Below are 20,243 nucleotides of genomic sequence, written 5' to 3' on the forward strand. Positions count from 1 at the left end.
CATAGCATGGAGGAAAAATTAGCAGAGAGAGGAGCTCCTTGTGTGAAATGGAATGAGATCACTGATGGTCCTTTTGTCAATCTTTATTTTTGTGCTACAAACAAAATGTTAACAAGAATAATACAGAACACTATTGCTCATAACTGGGATGCCCTTTTTTTTTTTTTCAATAACCTGAATGACTGAAAGTAATTAAACCTTCACAGTACTGATTATATAATAAAGCAGGCACAATACAGGTGCTTAACTGTGAGAAAGAAAGGGAAGGAGCATGGATCTTGGTAAAGTCACTGGGGAGAAATGACAATGAATAGACAGATTTTCTAGTTTTTCATGGCAACTTTTTGTTTTGCATGTGTTTTAATGAGTGAATCTAAAGTCCCACTCTAGTCTCCATAGAATAATGCTGTGCTTCTGCTAATATACAAGAAACCAGAATGCAGCTCTTTCTATACTTCATCATAAAGCAAAACTCTCAAGGGCCAGAGAAGGCAACAAAGGAATGCAGGAGAGAGAAAGCCAGGATTCATGAAGTAAGGGGAGTTTCAGCAGAGACATCCACACTACATTTTTTCTTGAAAATTTTCCTTTGAAAAACATGGTTGGTACAATATACCAGCTGTGCAGTGATTTTTTTCAGCCATATGTGTCACTCTTGTACAAGCTCAACAGATACACAGAGAAGTCAGCAAACTGGGAGGGTATGTGAAATATAGAGCCCGTGTAAGATTTTAAACATCAGTTTGCTGCAGCTTTGGCCTTTTAGTGATTGTGCCTTGCTTGTGCAATGATAGTTCCTAAGAGGGGCTGTGAGCATTCCTGTGGCATGTCTGTTCTGCAGTGGCGCTGGGGGCAAGGTGCTGCTTCCACACAACATTCATTTGTGGTTTACCTGAGCAAAGGGGGTGAGCCATTGCTAAGAGATTCAAGGAGCTGTACACCCAGGCATAATCAGCGGACATTCTTTTAGGTAATGATTATTGCCAAGTACATATATATATTTTTGGGTTTTTTCTGGCAAAGGCTTCCCCTCCACTTCTGTAATTATTGAATGCTGGTGATGCTGCAGGTAAAATCCCCCTGTATTCCCTTGCTTCAGTGCATGTTCAGGGGTATCTTCCCATGCCTGATGGATGTTATTACAACAAGAGGACCTAGTGAGGGACAGAGCCATTCCACAAAAGCCTGCTAGTTATCTTTAGGACACACGCGGTTGTATCTTTCAGTGATAAGCATTTCTATCAAAAGATACAATCAGCAAAACTAGCTCACTTCCTCTCTGGCTCTAGGCATAGAAGCTGTGCAATGTATCTGAGTCCAGAAAAGAAGCCCTGACTGGCAGCATTTTTCTAGCAGTGTAATCATGGGCTAGGTTTGGAAAGTGTTTGGTGGCAACCCAGGCTTGGGTTGGCTTTGGCAAGGTCAGCACGTGAGCACTGTTTCCCAGAGGGCACTGCCATCTGCTGCTGGTGGCACCAGGGAGCTTCACTGCAGCTCCCCAGCAAATGGCTATGGAACACTTGTGGTCAAGCCTCACTTGCTTAAAGATGGCTCACAGACATGGGCCAGATGGACTTGTTTGGTTTCTTACAGTTCCAAAGACAGAATATACAAATATAAAGACTTACAAGTCACATCCTAAACTAAACAGAAGTTTAGGGAATGCAGCTTCTGTGGGGAGAGATGCTAATTAATGACACCTGCTCCAGTGCCCAGCAACAGATGGATCTTACTGTAAATGAGTGGTGGGTCTGGAAGGACCATGCTCTGGGGAACCTGCAGGAGTTAGGCAGATTTAGTTACACCAATTGGTAATAATCTGTGCATGATGAACACAGGAGTAAGACTTGTCAACTGATAATACACACAAAGTGACAATAAGATGTGCTTTGGAAATATAACTGCAAGGTTGTATTTTTTTTTAAAAATGGTACCATGGTGAAGTGATGCACATTTTTCTCTTGGCAATACTGGAAAAGAATTGGACAGCATTCTGTTCCCCAAAGCTGGAAATATTTTGTTGAAAATCTCTGGTTAGTATACTTTCAATTTTCAAGTGTAATCTTGACATTTTCTAAGGAAATCATATGTTTCTTTTTTTTTTTTTTTCCCTATTCCCTGGATTTTTCATTTTCTATCATGACAAAACACCCCCATCTGTTATCTGTAGTAGCCAAGCCAGGTGGACATGTTTGAGCTTATTGGTGGCATCAGGGATGTTGTGGAGGAAACCTGCCTGCGCTGTGAACAAATGAATGACCTCCTTTCACTGGTGGCTGAGCTTAGGGAGGAAGTTGAAAGGTTAAGGAGTATTAGGGAAAGTGAAAGGGAAATAGACTGGTGGAGTTCAGCCCTACCATCTTTAAGGGAGGTTACTGATCAAGAAACTGAGGACTTATATGCCTCCCACTCTCAGGTAACAGAAGGGCAACTGGTGGATGAAGAGGAGTGGAAACGGGTCCCTGTGAGGGGTGGTAAAAATGAAAAAACCTCCCCCCCCCCCATCATCCAGCCAAGTACCACTTCAGAATAGGTATGAGATTCTGGATCTAGAGATACAACTAGATGATTTAGGAGTGAATTGTCTGCCTAGAGAACCCCTCAATTATGATTCACCTGCAACACGAATCACTACCTCTAGCATCAAGAAGAAAAGAAGGGTAATCGTAGTAGGTGATTCCCTCCTGAAGGGAACTGAAGGCCCTATATGTTGACCAGACCCATCCCACAGGGAAGTCTGTTGCCTCCCTGGGGCCCGGGTACAAAATATCACTGAGAGACTTCATGGGCTGATTCAGCCCTCTGATTATTACCCACTGCTGATACTCCAGGCTGGTAGTGATGAGATTGAGAAGAGGAGTGTCAAGGCAATTAGAATGACTTTAAGGTATTGGGTCAGGTAGTTGATAGGGCAGGAGCACAGGTAGTGTTCTGCTCAGTCCCATTGGTGGCGGAAGAAAATGATGAAAGAAACAGAAGAATCCGTATCATCAACAAGTGGCTTAAGGGTTGGTGTCACAGGCAAAATTTTGGATTCTTTGATCATGGTGAAACTTTTACAGCATCTTCTCTGCTGGAACCAGATGGGGTACACCTCTCTGTTAAGGGCAAAAGGATTTTAGCTCACGAACTGGCAGACCTCATTGAGAGAGCTTTAAACTAGGTTTGAAGGGGGAAGGGGAACCAGCTGAGCTATCTGGAAACAGGCCCAAGAATTGCAAGGCTAAGATAGGGGTGAACTCAGTTGCCCAGATGAGGTGCATGTATACCAATGCACGCAGTCTGGGCAATAAACAAGAAGAGCGGGAGGCCATGGTGCAACTTCAGAGCTATGATGTAGTTGCCATCACGGAAACGTGGTGGGATGACTCACATAACTGAAGTACTACACTGGATGGATACAAACTCTTCAGAAGAGATAGGAAAGGAAGAAGAGGAGGTGGGGTAGCCCTTTATATTAAGCAAAGTTTTGATGCCATCGAAATTGAAACAAAGGAAAATGGAGTTGAATGTCTATGGATAAGAATTAAGGGGAAGGCCAACACCATATTGGGAGTCTGTTATCGTCGACCCGATCAGGAAGAAGAAGTAGATCACTTATTTTATAAGCAGTTAGGCAGTGTTTCAAGATCATCAGCCCTTGTTCTTGTGGGTGACTTCAACCTACCAGACATCTGCTGGGAACTTAATACTGCAGTAAAGAGGCAGTCCAGGAAATTCTTAGAATGTATGGAGGACAACTTTTTGTTCCAGCTGGTGGATGAACCCACCAGGGGAGGGACTATATTAGATCTGCTATTTACAAATAGAGATGGGCTGGTGGGAGATGTGGTGGTTGGAGGTCGTTTGGGGCAGAGTGATCATGAAATAATACAGTTCCCAATACTTGGTGAAGTCAGGAAGAACACCAGTAAAACTCTTGCACTGGACTTCCAGAAGGCAGACTTTGGTTTGTTCAGGAGACTTATTCAGAGTGTCCCTTGGGAAGCAGCTCTTAAAAACAAAGGAGTTCAGGAAGGGTGGGCTTACTTCAAAACAGAGATCTTGAGGGCGCAGGAACAGACCATCCCTGTGTCCCGAAAGATCAGTCAACGGGGTAAACGTCCAGCCTGTCTGGGAAAGGAGGTCTTGAAGGAACTTAGGAATAAAAAGAGGATGTATCAGTGTTGGAAGAAGGGTCAGGTCTCTAAGGAAGTATTCAAGAGGGCTGCTAGAGTATGCAGAAAAAAAATTAGGGAGGCCAAAGCTCAGTTTGAACTCAGAAAGGTGACTACTGTCAAGGATAATAAAAAATGTTTTATAAATATATTAATGGTAGGAAGAAAGGTAAGACCAGCCTTTGTTCTTTATTGGACAAAGGTGGGAAGTTAGTATTTGCAGATGAGGAGAAGGCAGAAGTGTTTAATGCCTATTTTGCCCCAGTTTTTAATGGGAAGATGACTTGCTCTCAAGACACCCGCCCGTCTGGGCTGGTTGATGCTGTCAGGGAGCAGAATGGTCCCCACATTATCCAAGAGGAGGCTGTCATAGAATTACTAAAATGCTTGGATACTCATAAATCTATGGGACCAGACGGGATCCACCCCAGGGTAATGAGAGAGCTGGCAAATGAGTTTGCAAAGCCACTCTCCATCATTTACCAACAGTCATGGCTCACTGGTGAGGTTCCGGATGACTGGAAGCTGGCCACTGTGATACCCATTCACAAAGAAGGTGCAAAGGAAGATCCTGGCAATTATAGACCAGTCAGCCTGACCTCTATACCTGGCAAAATAATTGAACAGTTTATATTATGCGCCATCATGCAAAATTTGCAGGGTATCAGACCCAGCCAGCATGGATTTAGGAGGGGTAGATCATGTCTGACTAACCTGGTCACTTTTTATGACCAAGTAACCTGCCTAGTGGATGCAGGGAAGGCTGTAGATGTTGTTTACTTGGATTTCAGTAAGGCCTTTGACACTGTCTCCCATAGCTTACTCCTAGACAAACTCGCAGGCCGTGGTCTGGACAGGAATACCCTTTGCTGGGCTCAGAACTGGCTGCATGGCCGGGCCCAGAGAGTGGTGGTGAATGGTGCTGCATCCAGCTGGCGACCAGTCACCAGTGGTGTCCCTCAGGGGTCTGTGTTGGGGCCAGTTCTGTTCAATATTTTTATTGACGACATGGATGAGGGCTTAGAGTCTTTTATAAGTAAATTTGCTGATGACACTAAATTGGGAATGTGTGTAGATCTGCTAGAGGGACGTAGGGCTCTGCAGAGAGATTTGGAACAGTTGGATGCATGGGCAGAATCAAACGGGATGAAGTTCAATAAGTCCAAGTGCTGAGTACTGCACTTCGGCCACAATAATCCCCTGCACCGATATAAGCTGGGGACGGTGTGGCTGGACAGTGCTCAGGTGGAAAGGGACCTGGGGGTGCTGGTTGACAGTTGATTGAATATGAGCCAGCAATGTGCCCAGGTGGCCTCTTTGTAAATAGACTTTCTTTATGTACAATCTTTAGTGAAATCCCTTATGAGTCTAAATTAAGGAGGATAATTGTCACCACCAGTCAATTTTGGAAGCTGAAAATGCAAAAGCAATTTTCTCTGGTCTGCTTTGTAGCAATAGCATCCCATCCTTATCTTTCTTTTCCCTTTTGCTTTCAAAATTTTTGGAGGATCTGGGCACCTTCTATCTTTAGTACTCTGACTTGTCTAAGTGACAGAGCCACACCTCTTCTCTGTCCCTACATGCTTGCACCAATTCAACTCTTCATTTTGCTTCAGACTGTTGTAGATGGTTTCCTGATCATGGCCTTTCCCCAGCTTTTGAGGCCCTGTATTTTCTAGGGAATCCCAGTGTGGTAGATTAGGGAAGGAAAGTGGAGGACAAGGAAGCCATCCAATTTTCTGTAGGGATTTGTGGACTTAAAAGTCTCACAGGTATCCTGCTAAGGCCGGCAACACACGGGAGTCAGCAGGTTCAAGCAGTAAGGAATACTGTGGCTGACAGAAGGGCTGCACAGGCCCATGTGAGCTCCTAAAAACATGCTCCAAAGAACCAGGGAGTAATAGTGCTCGGTCCCCATGGGTAGTTGTCATGAGTTAATGTTTTAAGGTTTAAAGACTAAGCAGAGCCAGCAAGTGAAGCTTGGGAAATTGCAAGTTTTTATATTTTCCTTTTTCTCAAAAACATAGCTATCAAACCACAAGTCCTTTTATTTTAAGGGATGAGCCTTTATTGAAATACTTGACATTTAATTCCTTTGCTGATGTAGCTTTTTATTTTTGAGGGGGCATTATATTTTTCATGTGAGCATCTTGCTGGGTTCTCTGAGCTGTTTTTAAAAAGCAGACCATGTAAGTACAATACTCAGACAAAGGCTCAGGCCCAAGCTGCTGGAGGTCAGTACCACATCTCCATTTGTGAAGTACTTCTTATCAACATAGTCTATGATGGTTGTGACAGCCAGCATAGTCTCCTCGCACGTGGGCTGGATTTGGTCAGTGGGGAGAACAAATCCGTGAGTGCCGGTGTCTCTCAGTTCAAAGGTGTAGGAGAGCGGAATGCCAATTGTGTGTGCCCAGTCCCGAGAGGAGCCTGAGTTACTGTCTGTGAATTTAAACATGGAGAGGAGATATTTGTATTAAGCATGGTTCTTTAAAAATACTTCTTGTTAGAGTTAATACAAGTTTATACCAGAATCCCTGAACTAAGCAGTAGCCATATATCACTGTCTCACGGAGAACAGTTTCTAGGTGCTGTAATTCTTAGCTATACTAAATGTATATGGAGTTTCCTAAGTGACACTGTTCTTCATAAGATGGCACTGTACAATAGCAAGAGATGAGTTTCAGGGATTCTGTGTTTTTAGCATTTTACTATGACTAGTGTGGGGTACAAGGTGGATTGGACATTTATCTGGTTTTGTACTTAATTTCCTGCATGGATACTGACTAGAATTTTTATATATATATTTAAAAGCATAATTTTGGTCAAATTTGAAAAATTTCTGGCTTCTCACTATATCTCTGTTCATCTTCCTTGTGGATTGTTTTTCTTACCTATTCAGTGTAAGTACAAACACTGGCAAAATGCAGCCCTAGGCACAGGCCAGTTGCATTACACTTACACTGCATTGCTCATGCAGTCTGTGCCTCTGGGACTGGCACTGGGGGACTGGCAGAGACAGCCACTGGAATATGCAAACCACATGGGTTCTGGAGCCAACTGCTTACTGTTCTCACTGACTAGCATGACTTATTGCTTACTGGGAAAATATTGGGTTTACCAGGCAGTCTCTAGGGCCCTCAATCCTCTTTGTAAAGGCTGTCAACTCATATTAGCTATGATGTGTTTGTGCTGAGGCCATCCAGTCTATTAGGAACAGGGCTGAAAACAATATACTTCACACACTGTAAGCAGCTGCCATGTGATAATGTCTGATGAAGTAACTGTAGACCTGATTGGGATTTTAATTTTTGCTTGATTCCAGTGAAGACAAATAGGAGTTTTGCTGCTGACTTCAGCAGGGTCAGCATGATATATCACCAATCTCCTTCTGTCCCCTGTGATGGATCTGTGAGGAATCCATGTAGGAACTAGCTTCTGATCAATGCTTCGTCCGTTCCTACAGTCAGCTTTATGACTTAGAGTTATCTTGTATTCAAATGACTGCTGCTGACATGTTGCACCAAACCAGCCCTTTAAATATTACTCAAAGTAGAAATTCAGCAAAACAGTACTTGCTGATGCATGTGACACAATTCTTTGAAACACACAGCAGTCAAAGGGAAGCATAAAAAACTTACATAAAATTAAAGCAGTTGATCCTACTTTGTAGCTGGTCCCATACTTTCCTGTCAATGCAGCAGCTGCTTCCTTTGCAACTTGCATCTGGAAATTCAAAAGAGGAACAGCCTTGGCATCAGTGGCAGTACCTTTGGCAATTATTTTGAGTGGACCAAAATTTTTGTCTCTTTCAGCTTTACATTTACATATGATCGGCTTTAAGTTTTAATATTACTTCAGGTCTTTAGAGGAACCCATTAGAAACATTTGAACAAATTGTTCTTGATTCTTTTAATGCAAATTGTGTTAAAATTTTAAAGATTACTCTGCTACTAGATAGAGATCCTATTTGCTTTATTGTAAAGCTACAGCCTGTATTTTGGAGAATTTAGAGTCTATGCTATATAACACACTGGTACTGACTACAGCAGTGATTGACCTCTTACTTGTTTTATTACCATAGACTCTGTATCCCACCATCCTTAGAAACTATCTATAGACAAAATAAATGACTTCTCCAATGACTCAAAAGAAGTCCAAACCCAAATCCCTCATGCTCTTGGACTAGTGCTTCATCTACCAGAATCTTCATAAATACACACATAAGTGGACTTAAATCAGAACACTCAGAAACTGAGGGAAGAAATAACCAAGAAATAGGTACTTACTTTGCTCCCATTTTTCTGAGCATGTTGGGAATAGCCTTTCTGGACACAATCATGATAACTGTATGTGTATAATGTGCTGGCATCCTAAAGTGCAAATTCATTCTTGTATGCAGTGATAGTTGGTGCTCTTCTCCACTTACCTTGCTCTGCATTAACCCTATCTGTAGTAGCTCAGTTTTCCTGATTTAAGATGAAGAATTAGGATTTCTGAGGCAAATAAACCTTACTGATGCTAAACAGAGAAGCAGTAACTCTGTTCAAGCCAAGTCCCTGAACTAGCCCAGCTCCTCTGAAGAAAAGGCAAGAGTGCAAGTAAAATTGCACCACTTGCTGCTGCCTGTACTTGCTCTCTACAAAGGTAGAAGGTAAATGTTTTGCCCTACCAGTTCTTCATTGTTACTTGGAGGTGTAGTTGTGGAACCATATGGGGTGAGGATGAGCTGTCCATAGGAGTGAATTGTTAAATAGCACAAAATGTCACTCTTTTTGTTTCTGATAAACTGAGCCACAGCTCTTGTCTCAGGCTCTGATTCTGGTCCAGATCCACAGAAGACATCACTGCTGCAGTTAAAGGATACACCAACACCTGGGGAGGAATACAAACACTGAATCAATGGAGAAATATGGAACACCAGTTCAGAGGGAACTGGGAAATTTACCTTGGAGTGTTAAGGCATGTGTTTATGTGGGCAGGGGACTAGACAGTTCAGTGGGACTTTAGCATTACACTAGAAGGTAGCAACTAAAATTTGATGCAAGACTAAAATATTTATTGCACATTTACAGGATGGCTGCAACAAAAACACTGACACTACCACAGTGAACCACATTCCAGGGAAGCTTTGGAGGCTCCTTGAAATTCATGGCAAATGTAAATACTGGCTGTTAAGTGACTTGCTCTTAACATTCCTGCCTAGAGCTGATGCTTGCTCCTGCAGTGAGTTAGAGGTATAGTTACATCAGAGAAATTTTCTGCTCGCTGGTGGAAAGTCAATGAGTTAGTATTTTGACAAACCAGGATTTTATTTTTGCATATACCTTGATGAAAACAAGGTGAATATTCCTTTTTTATAGGACTACATTTTACTTCAGAAACTAGTTATTACTCATGCTTTACTTTTGTGTTCATGATCTGAAATACTTCAAACTTACTGCCCCAGGATGAATTGAAGTTTCGGTTCAGATCTGTGCCATAGCAGGTGCCATTCTCATATGGAGAACGGCTTTTCCTCCACAAACGATCCTGAAGAAAAGTAACTTCTGTTACATAATAAAAACTCAGTGATCCACATGGCAGTGATTATATGGTGTAAATATCCCTGGTTTTTTTTGACCTCTGCATTCTAACTAACCCTGGTATTGTAAGAGTAAAACTCTGTGTGCAAGGGTGATAAAGCTCAGTGACAGAACAATTCATTGACTACAGCCAGGCTGTCATCAGCCACAAACCTGTGTGCACCCTGAAATAAGCCTCTTGACCTTTTTTTTTAAAGTATGCTTTTCCTGTAGTACTCAACTGCTTCTGTGCAGTGAGGCACTGCTAAGCAAGGCATTGTGAGGGATAAGAGAGTGTGTTTCAGATTCAGGAAGATAAATTATTTTTTTATCAGCTAATCTTGCTACTGCTCCCTGGTTCCCTGCTAAACTCCCAGCTATACAGGTTCTGTGCACTGCACTACCTGCATGAGCTTCCCAGCTGAATTACCTGTGCATCCAAGTGCAGTGTTTGCTATGCCCCACACCTGCCAGGGAGCAAGGTGGGAGACAGCCCAATCCACATGGTGGTAGCCATGGACCATCCAAAGGTCCTGCATTAAAAGGTGCTTCAGCCGGACACAGGGGCCTAAAAGCATGGTGAGAGTGGCTGAAGACCAACATTTTGCATTATTCTCCATATCAGGATATTATCTGGGAGGGCACACCTCTTTCATAACTGAATAGCCTGATGTTTGACCAATTCTCCTCCTGTGCCATGCAAAGGTTCTAAGACCCATCTGCTACTTGACATCTTTTACGAAGAATGAATAACTCTTCCAGACATACTTAGGTCCATCAACCAAGCCTTGAGCTGTTATCAAAGAAGTAATCCCATCCCCAGAAACGTAAAAATAATTGATCTTGTGGTTTTGTCTTCCCAAGTCTTGTGATGTTTGCTAGCAATATTTAGCTCATTTCAAGTGATCACTGATCTGTCAGAAGAAACACAATCTCTCTGCCATGAGAGGATTTATGTGAGTATCACTGTTTTCTGTTTAAGTATAATTGCTATGACCCTATCTAAAAGTAACAAAACATGCTGGGCACATCTAACTTTCAGTCTAGTTCCTGGATTTTCACTACTTACTTTTTCCCAGGAATAGATGTAGCCATCAATATTGAGGACTGGCAAGACATAGAAGTCCAAATTCTGCAGAAATCTGCTTATCTTTGGGTCAGTTTTGTAATTTTGAAGAATCTGAAAAGCAAACATAAAGAGCACTGAGCAGAGAATTTGGTGGTAATCACTGCAAAGAGTGAGTTTAGAACTATCATCAGGTTACTCACTCCTGGATATCACCATGGTACCCAACATCTACCTGATCCCCAGGTACTTTTTCTATACACATGGAACATTGCTATATCATAGATTAAGATTTCTTTATTTCAGGAGGACTGTGACTTTTTGATAGAGAGAGGCTTGATCTAACAGCCATTGTGAGAAAAGGAGAGGTTGATACCAAGTTTTGGGAAGCTTTGGAAACATTCAGGTGGAAGAACTGGTGCACTAATTAATATTGTCCCATATCTCAAACTGTGATTTGGATTTTAGTCTTCACAGATATCTGTACTATACACTAATTTTGCAAATTGTATTTTAAGAGAAAAGCATAATACTTGGTACCACAATAGAAAATATAACTGAAGCATCCAAAGTGATATGGTTTGGTTATTATCTAAATGGAAGAGTAAGGACTCACTTCTTTCACAAACCACTGACAGAAGGCTGGAGAGATCCATTCTCTGGCATGAATCCCACAGTCCATCCAAATTATCTTTTTGGTTTTATTTGATGGTTGGCTGATCTAAGAGAATATAAATGTGACCATTTAAAAACTGTTACATTACAATAAAGTAGCTTAATGTAATACAAGAAAGTAAAAGATGTGCCATGATATGCTGTTGAGCCATCTGAAATTATTATTATTGTTATTATTATTATTACAGGCATTTTTATGACAAGATCTTTTTCCTTATAACCCCATCTTCATAGTATTACAAGGCATGAGTTTTAAAGTGTCTGTTGAGCAGAAGTGTCAATAGAACAGTTAATAGAACAGTTTCTTTTTTTCCTTTTCCATTTGTATTCATCGTTCACAGGAGTGGTTGCTCTTAGTTGAAGATTTTTAAATTTTTTGTTTTTAGAAGGGGAGTAACAAAAAGGCAAGGTGTCTAATACTACTCTGTGATAGGAACAGATTAGGCAATAACTAACCCAGATATTAAGACTATGGTTTTTGCTAGTGTGTCCAATAAGAAAGTCATGGAATGCTGCTAGCAGAAAGGCTATCTGCTGTAAAAAGTAATAAAAATAACAAACTAAAAGTCTTCATCCACACAGCTGCTGCGAAGCTAGTTTCAGTTTGATTTGTATTTCTAAACAAGGCTTCAGTTAAATTTGTTGTTTTCAGTACATAATAGCAATAGCAAGCTCATAATGATAGTGTCTGTGAAAGCTGGCAAATCTTACCATAATGTAGAGGAGTAAAACCATCTCCTGTTATTTCAGTGGATTGGGATGAATGCTATCTTAGGAAACATCTGAATCCTGTCTTCTCCGGAGCACTTTTTTTGTTAAGACATGTTTCATTATTAAGGGAAATTTCCTCCCTTACCTGTAGGTAATACATTGTTCGATTCTCAAATGTCTTCCCCAGGATGTGCTGAGTCACCAGCTCACTGTTGTTCTTCTGGATCTGAGTCATCCATTGATAAATCTGAAATAGTTGCAAAGAATCCTTGTCCAAAATTGGAGTTTCCTTCTCTTTCCCACTTCCATTTCCAGATTAAAGCATTTTCTTTTGTTTAGACAAGCAGCGTTTTCCTCAGAGTTTATTTCAGTCTGTGATGTCACTTACAGGTATGGCAGGTGTTTCACATGCCTCTGTGCATGGCTGTATGTCACTGGGTGTTAGAAGGGAACATTGCTGCCATGTGACACAGATACTCCATTCTGGATGTCATTCAACTTGCCCATCCTATTGGGCATCCTCCTGGTGAGCTCACCAGACATGAAGCCACACCATCAACTCTTCAAAACAGTGTTACAGTCTCTTCCCTATCAGCACTGATTTTCCACACCTGAGTCAGCAGTAGTCATCCTCAATGGGTAGCTCAAGCAAAACCTACGTGAGGGTTGACTTTGTTCTCTCATTTTACTTATGCAGGTAGGAGAAAGAATTGCTACCACATGCTGCTTTTGCCCAGGTTTGCCAACTGGTGTGTGAAACATGGCATCAAAGAGTCATCACTGCCCACCCCTAAGGCATTGTTTTCTCCTGAAGTGTCAAAACCCTGCCCTTAAATTACTTCTTTCTACACATCTCCCACTGTTCACCTCTTCTTCTCCACTGGGATTCCAGACACCACAATAGTCATTGCACTTCACAATTGCCTCAGCACCAAACTATCTGGGACTTAAACAAATTAATACTAAATAATAAAAAATTACGGGGTAGAAAAGTAGCAAACCAGCCAAATGAAAAACAGAATATGATCCGTAAAACAGTGCAGTGGCTCCACACAGAGCATTATATTTTGTTCAGTGAAGAACTGCAGGTTTAATAAAAATCAATGGCAAATCCATATTCAATTCAACCAGGCTAAGATTCTAGTCAAAGAGTAAGGACTGATTTTTTAAAGAAGAAAGTCAGAAAGAGGTACAGTGACTTTAGCTGAGCTTTCTGAAAACACAGAATTGCCTTCTGTGGCATTTACAGAACAGAAAACAACAAAGTACAGAAGCAGACTTAGGTTTTTCTTTACCTCTTCCATTGGATGGTATTCAGTGTAGACATAACCTCCTGAGACCTCTCTGTGGCTGCTCTTCTCCCTTGGCATGCTCTGATCCACAAGTTTCTGCACATCAGGTATTAAGACTCTGAAGGATGGAGAAAGAGAAGATAGAAGAGAAAACAATTACAAACACTTGCTGCAGAACTGTCATGGTGAATTCATTGCATACATCAGCAAAGAAAAGGATTTAACTCCTCTGTTGTGATTTGCCTGGCAAGATCACCACCATCAGCATTATAGTTACTTTCATGTAAAGCAAAGTTCAAAGTACTGAAATTTTCACAGGGTTTTAACAATAATAATTTTTACCAGATTTTTTTTAAGTTTCAATTTTCTACCAAAAAAAAAATGTTCAAGATTTTATTTTCTTCACCTCTTCTATTTTTGAGTGAAATTCCAAAAATACCACCTTTGGGAAAAGGAAGCAAAAGAGAAAAATTTAAGATTAGATTTTATTGAGATTGATTGATCTTATAGATCGTATTTAATTGAGGCATTTTGAATTTCCAAAAATTTCACAGAAATATTCATTGCAATTTGCAAAAATCAGAACAAACTCTTTATTTCCTTCAAATAGCTTTTTTTGCTTTTTAGCTACAAAAATAGCTCAGAAACTAGTATAAACACAGGCATGACTCCATGATTGAGGGAGTCAATAAAATCTTTTCCTTGGCTTCAGTGGACTTTGGATGAGAGGCTGTTCTTTCTCACTGCAATCAGCCCCTTGTAACTGCTGCAAATCTGTGCTCATTGTAAACCCTTGTGATAAGACAATTGCAAAGGTGGCTCTAATGCTGTTCATCTCACGTGCTGGAAGGGCTAACAGGCTTTTCTGCTGACTGTGGCACTTATAAGCATTTCTGGGAACCACATGTAAGAAACTTTTTTAACTTTCAGTCTGAGCTTTGATGTTTATTCACATCTAAACTTCAAACTAAAATTCAGGCAGTGAAAATTTCCATGAAGTGAAACCACACACACAAAATACCTTATCAGTGCTCTGGAGAATTCAAACCACAGAGTCTGACACAGTTGGAATATTGATGTCCTTATTATAGTTTGTCATTTATGTCTCTATCATTATATACCTGACTGCAATGTTACCTTCCCTGCATGCCAGCTGCCTTCTAAAGGGTGGTTCCTGCTTTGAATTTGTCATAGGGACTTTGACTCTGTTATTGTTGTATTCATCTCAGCCTCTTTGCAGTACACACCCAAAATTTTCATCATGACTAATAATTACTCCTCTTTCTTTAGAACTCTATGTAAGGTAGATACAGTTCTGGCCAAGGGAAAACAAAGTTGAGATGCTAATTTCACTTTAGTATTTAAATTTCCACTAGAATCCGTTGAAACCATTAAAAAATGAAGAGTCTTGACATAAAGTGGTTAAATATCTTCTGGAGTGTTGTCCAAGTACATATCTAAACCTCATGCTAGATAATTTGTATTGGCTGCAGCCTCGTATCTCTTCATCTCTGGTTGTCAGGGCATCACACTTACTGAAGGAACTTGTCAGGCAAGATGCAGGATGTCAAGATCAGCTTTAACTCAAAACAGCTTTGAAGTGACACCAATCCTCCTTAAACTCATCTTTGATTGGTAAATGTCAGTGTATGTCCATAGGCCATTTGTCATCAGCCCTGAATGACTACAGGGTTATTTATATTAAATACAGCTAAATTAAATTAGCTACTGGTTACCTGAAGAAGTCAGTTCCAAAAGGGAACAGGACTGTGTGAGGAATAGCTCTTATTTAATCCCATTTTCCTTTATAAACACTGTTTGTATCTGGATTAGATCTTCTGGTTGTAAGGGAAGATGTGACTGCATAGGTGTGATAAGACATTGTGGGACATTTGCAGGTTGTGGCTTCCAGTTGTGTGCATAGTGCCCCCCTGCCACTGGGATCTTTGTCCCAAGCTGGGATGTGTCTCTTTGGCTGGATGGTGCCAGGAAATTCTCACCAGCCTGGTGAAGGGGATAGGGGTAGAAAAAAAAGCTTTTGAAGGAAGTGGCTGTATATCCGCTTTGCAAGAGTTCTTCTCCAAACCAGAGGAGTAACAAGAGACAGAAAAGGGAAAAGGAGAGCTAGAGGCTGTTTTGCTGCAGTGACACCAATTAAACCTTTGGGCTTTCCAGAAGTGGAAGGACCCTCCATTCAGATATCTGTGCTTTCCAAGAGCAAAGCATGCTCTTGTAAGTAGTGGTTACACCAAGTTTGGCCCCTTGAGTTCAGACTAAAAATCTGAGTCATAAATTCAAGTGCCATCCTCTCAGTGACTGCTGAGAAGGCCACAGCAGGAAACAAGACAGATTGGGCTGTCTCAGGTTCCTGCTCCAGATTCACAGTCTGGGCTAGGCGGAAGGTAAATACATAGGGAAGAGGGGAATGGGCTTTTAAAGGTTCATACAACATCTCTGTGTTTGGCTGGTCAAGGTAAGTTGGAGGCATTTGGAACAAAGGTTGGGTCCTATTGCCAGTACTATCTGACTGTTTATCAGATAGGGCTTGGTCCTGTTCTGATAGCAAGGAAAATTATCAGAGCCAGCCTTCCCCACCAAGCTATTGGAGATTGTACCTGTGAGAGATCATATGCTGAGCTAAGCTCTCTTTCACCTCCTGCACCAGAGGGGCTGGGACCCTTATGTGCAGGTCTTCCCCAGCCCTGATGTCTTCAGGCAGCAGGGGTTTCCACAAGTCCAGCTGTGCACAGAAGAAAGAAATGCATAAATGAAGCTCTGTTTTCAGAATGAGAACTATATTAGAGTAGTTGCATATCGATAAATGAAAGAAGATTTCCTTCAAATTGTCCTGGTAGCTCTCCAGTCATCTGTTCATAGAGCACACAGCGCAGGCTTAGTGCTTTTATTGACTCAGGCACCACTGATAAAGAGCAGCATTTTCACACAGCCATGCAAAGAAACGATCATTTTCATCTAAATTCCTTCAGGTAGTAGAAGGGCATTTCCACACTACATTAAAAAACAAAGTTAAATAAAACTTTTTCTAGTTTACTTTAACCTTAACTCCTATCAAGAGCTACATGTGTATCTGTTTTATAGCCCAAGACTCCACTCTGCTTGTTAGGCACATGTAGTTATTTTTACTTACCATGAAAGTACTGCAAAGAAGTTGAAGATGGTGGACTTGCTGAATTGTTTCTGGTACAATATGCAAAACCTGATCCCTGGAAATTCAGTAGAGAAACAAGATGAATTTTAAGGTCTGTTAAAGTATCCATTATTTCAGTAGTCAAAAGAACATATTTTGTTATGTAGAAGGAAGATGGAGCATGTAACAGTGCTGTTAAACTTTTAACAAAACTCTAAATTATGAATTTGTGGAATGTTTTGGCTGCAAACAGGACTAAGTGATGTGACTTTTCTGTTGCTAGAGCATCAGCCGCTCTGCTTCCTTCCCAGTGGCAGTGCTTTATTCACCATCCCAGCTTTGCAGAAGTCAACTGCTTGCATGAGCCCTCATGTGTGTTTCTGCCTTTGCAGAACCAGGGCCAGAATAAGGGCATTGGTAATACATGATAAACTGTTTATTTCATAAGATGTCACTTTTTTCCCCTCACATTCAGGTTTTATTCAATTATTCCAGATTAACTTTGTGCTTGGCCAGTCTATTTCAGCATGCAGAAACTTTTGATAGTCATGATAAATGAACATTGATAAGAACTTGAGATGTCTACAAACTGCTTTTCATGAGAATAGCCAATTTATTCCAGAATAGCAAATATTGTTGTCTCCAGAACTGCATATTCTTAGTCAATTCACAAGAAGTAAAAAATTTCTAGTACAGAATCTATATTCTGTACTGGCTGCAGCCAGTACAATCTTATATTTCTAGAGAAGACTCACAGAATCCAGTGTCTATGTTTTCATGAGATCCTGTGAATCTTTCATCTACTACAGGCTTAATCTGATGAAAACATTGAAAGTTTACAAAGAACAAATTAAAATGGATGGGAAAATGCAGAAAAAGCATATCAGTATGTTCTGTTAAAAATGCCCTTGAGACGGTTTTTTGTAATTTTTTTCAGTGTTCCTTCAGATCAGATTTCCAGGATAGACAGTAAGTGTGATGTTTCTAGTGAAAGGGTTTCAGAGTGAGGAGTGGATGTTGATGACTGCATGAATTACTCAAAGGTGGGAGACCAGTTATCCACTACTGATGAGAACAGAATAGAATGGGGAATACTAGAAACTTGCCTATTTGCTAGCAGCCACAGACTGCTTCACAGTCTCTTGAAGTGACTTCAATGGAGTCTTTACCAGACAAGTATAAAAAATAAACATTTTACATTTTAAAGCTTTTGTAGCAGAAATTCTTGTTGCAAAAGCAAACCATGGTCATTATAGTCATCAACATAATATGTTCTCATCATCTGAACTGCAACTGCCATCTTTTGTGCTTCCACGCAGGAATGTACAATTATCAGCCTAATATACATACAAATAGAATTCACTATTCATTCACTTTATCCCCAGAGAAATAGAGGAATTTGTGGGTTTTTTACATCTCTCTTGAACATATCACCTTTTCTGAGTAAGAACTTGATAGTTAAAACAGGAGTTTTATATGTTTTAACTATGAGATGCCAATAGCCCCATATCTGTGGGGGAAAATGATTACACTTGTATTGCTCACAGGAATGGTGCAACAGTCATGTTGTACAGATTGGTACAACAGTCATGATGTCTTTAATAAACCTTGTAGATGCAGGATAAACATCTTTGCTAGCAGAATAAACATCTCAGCTGTAGTTCAGAGTTTATTCTCTCTAAATGCCTAGGCTTGCTATGTTCTTTGTCTATCAGGAAGGGAAACAATATCCTGTAATATCTTTCTATCCTCATTGACATTATGTCTTAATTACACCAAATCAGAGAAATTCCAGACACTCAGATTGCTGCCAGATGGCCAGCTCTTATTTACTGATAAACCTTTCACAATAGCCAGCGTGGAGACAAACCATGTTTAATAGTAAATTAAGATTAGAAAGCATACATTTGTTTATGATTATGGACTACATTTCTCAGTGGAGAAGTGCAAAGTCAGCCCATGTGACCCCATGAGAACTACAGTTTTTAAAATTCTACAGCTAAGCTTGCTTAACAAATTAAAGGACTGTTCTCAGCACAAGAGATGCTCATAGATTGAATATTTAATTTCATTGTTAAACAGAGCAGAGGACAATGAAAATGGGCTTTACTAATAATTTGGTCTTTCTGCAGGTGCTGCCCACCCCAAGTCACACAGACTATTCAGTAGCTGTTTTTAAATTCCATGCAAGTAGTAGACAGGTTCAATTCTGGACAATAATTAGAAACAAAAATGAAAAATACATTACCAGGGATCTGCTGAATTCTATTCACTGTAATCAGGCTCTAACTGCATCTCTGATACAAATCTAAAGACTAAATATTATCCAAGGGAATAATACATTTGAAGTAGTGACTCTGTATGCTCTGCTAGGAGATTTTCCAGGAGAGCTGCTGAATGGGTACACTATGAGGGTACTTACTTGCTGTAGGTATTACTTGATTTTCTGTTCTTTTCATGACTATATTCTAGGAATATAATTCATCTAGAGACCTTCAGCACCAGACTACTTTCTCTGTTTGCTTTAGAAAATTCCATGTATAAACTTATATGGGAATAGGTGGCCTCCACGTTATGCTCGTGCCCACCCTGCAAATCCCAGCTGCCACAATGGCTGCTACCTAACTCCTTGAAAGTTGAGGGTGAATGAAACCAAAACAGTTTAGATAGGCAAACAGAATAATTTTACATGACTCATTTTCTGAAGTGCAACTGAGAATGGAAAATAAAACATAACTAGAGATTTCATACTTTTCAAAACATTAATCAATAATAAAAAAAGTGATAATCTCATTATCTGAACGCCTTGGAGTGAAGGTTGTCTGGAATAACTCCCTTAGCTTTTTTTTTTTCGTACTTGTTAGAGATTTCCAACAGGTCATCATTAGCTTTTTCATATAACCTAATCTGTCTTTTATTAATAGATACAATTTTGCTCAGTCATACCCCTTGCTTTATACTCAGAAAAGGTATTTTGCTCCTGCAGCATCTGGTTTCAAAGTTCATTATGAAAGAGGCTAAGCCAAATGCATTTCAGCTAATGGAAACAGGGCATCCTGAGATGCATTTGAAGGCCATTCTGTGGCTCCTACAGCTGTAGTTATGTCTCTTTTGGCTTGGATTAGATTCACTCATTCTTCATTTCCCATCTTCATGTTTTCTTTCCCACTCTTACCAAGCTTACAGCTTAGTAACCCTGTGTCCAGTTTTCCAGCTCATAATTGTTATCATTATTCTTACACAGTTTCTGGGACTTCCACTGCATTCACAATTCTTCATGAAACCTGTTCACACTCACCTGTCATATTGCAATTTCAAGCTGAATTTTCCAGGAATTAGTATCCCCAGTGAAAAGATGATCCCAAGAGAAAGCCACATCTTTGTGCAAAGAACCCAGCACTAGACAGTGCAGCCTAAAAAGGAGGAAGATAGATCTGGACTGAACATATAATTTATATAATTATAATATACAACTAGACTTATCCTGGGTGGCAACCTGCCCCTTATGAATCATTAGCTTTACTTGTAAATAGTTCTAGATGAATCATTAACTTCATTTGTAAAAAGTTCTACTTTTTCTTAATTCTTAAAAATCTCTTCCACACCCCAAAACACAAGCACAATTAGCAA

General features: G+C 40.4%; 1 protein-coding gene across 1 annotated transcript; it reads right to left on the reverse strand.

Moving 5' to 3' along the window:
- Window positions 1–2,935: 2,935 nt before the first annotated feature.
- Window positions 2,936–19,991, reverse strand: CPO (carboxypeptidase O). Its single transcript, XM_058809371.1, has 14 exons — window positions 19,912–19,991; window positions 16,614–16,689; window positions 16,081–16,205; window positions 13,469–13,583; window positions 12,319–12,420; window positions 11,404–11,508; window positions 10,791–10,901; window positions 9,599–9,689; window positions 8,830–9,032; window positions 7,799–7,883; window positions 6,344–6,599; window positions 5,928–5,934; window positions 3,374–3,513; window positions 2,936–3,098 (listed from the first exon to the last, which is right to left on the reverse strand). Exons 1-14 carry the CDS (start codon window positions 19,989–19,991, stop codon window positions 2,936–2,938), a joined length of 1,659 nt encoding a protein of 552 aa, XP_058665354.1.
- Between the last annotated feature and the right edge of the window lie 252 nt (window positions 19,992–20,243).

The sequence above is a fragment of the Ammospiza caudacuta genome, chromosome 8, assembly GCF_027887145.1.
Source record: "Ammospiza caudacuta isolate bAmmCau1 chromosome 8, bAmmCau1.pri, whole genome shotgun sequence".
Lineage (NCBI taxonomy): Eukaryota > Metazoa > Chordata > Aves > Passeriformes > Passerellidae > Ammospiza > Ammospiza caudacuta.

Excerpts from the sequence above, each read along its gene's own strand:
- CPO (XM_058809371.1), bottom strand. The coding sequence starts at position 19,991 with ATGTGGCTTTCTCTTGGGATCATCTTTTCACTGGGGATACTAATTCCT. Across the intron at positions 9,690-10,790 it reads ACATCTATTCCTGGGAAAAA|GATCGTTTGTGGAGGAAAAG; the intron begins GTAAGTAGTGAA and ends ACTTTTCTTCAG. Across the intron at positions 7,884-8,829 it reads CAAGTAACAATGAAGAACTG|ATGCAAGTTGCAAAGGAAGC; the intron begins GTAGGGCAAAAC and ends TTGAATTTCCAG.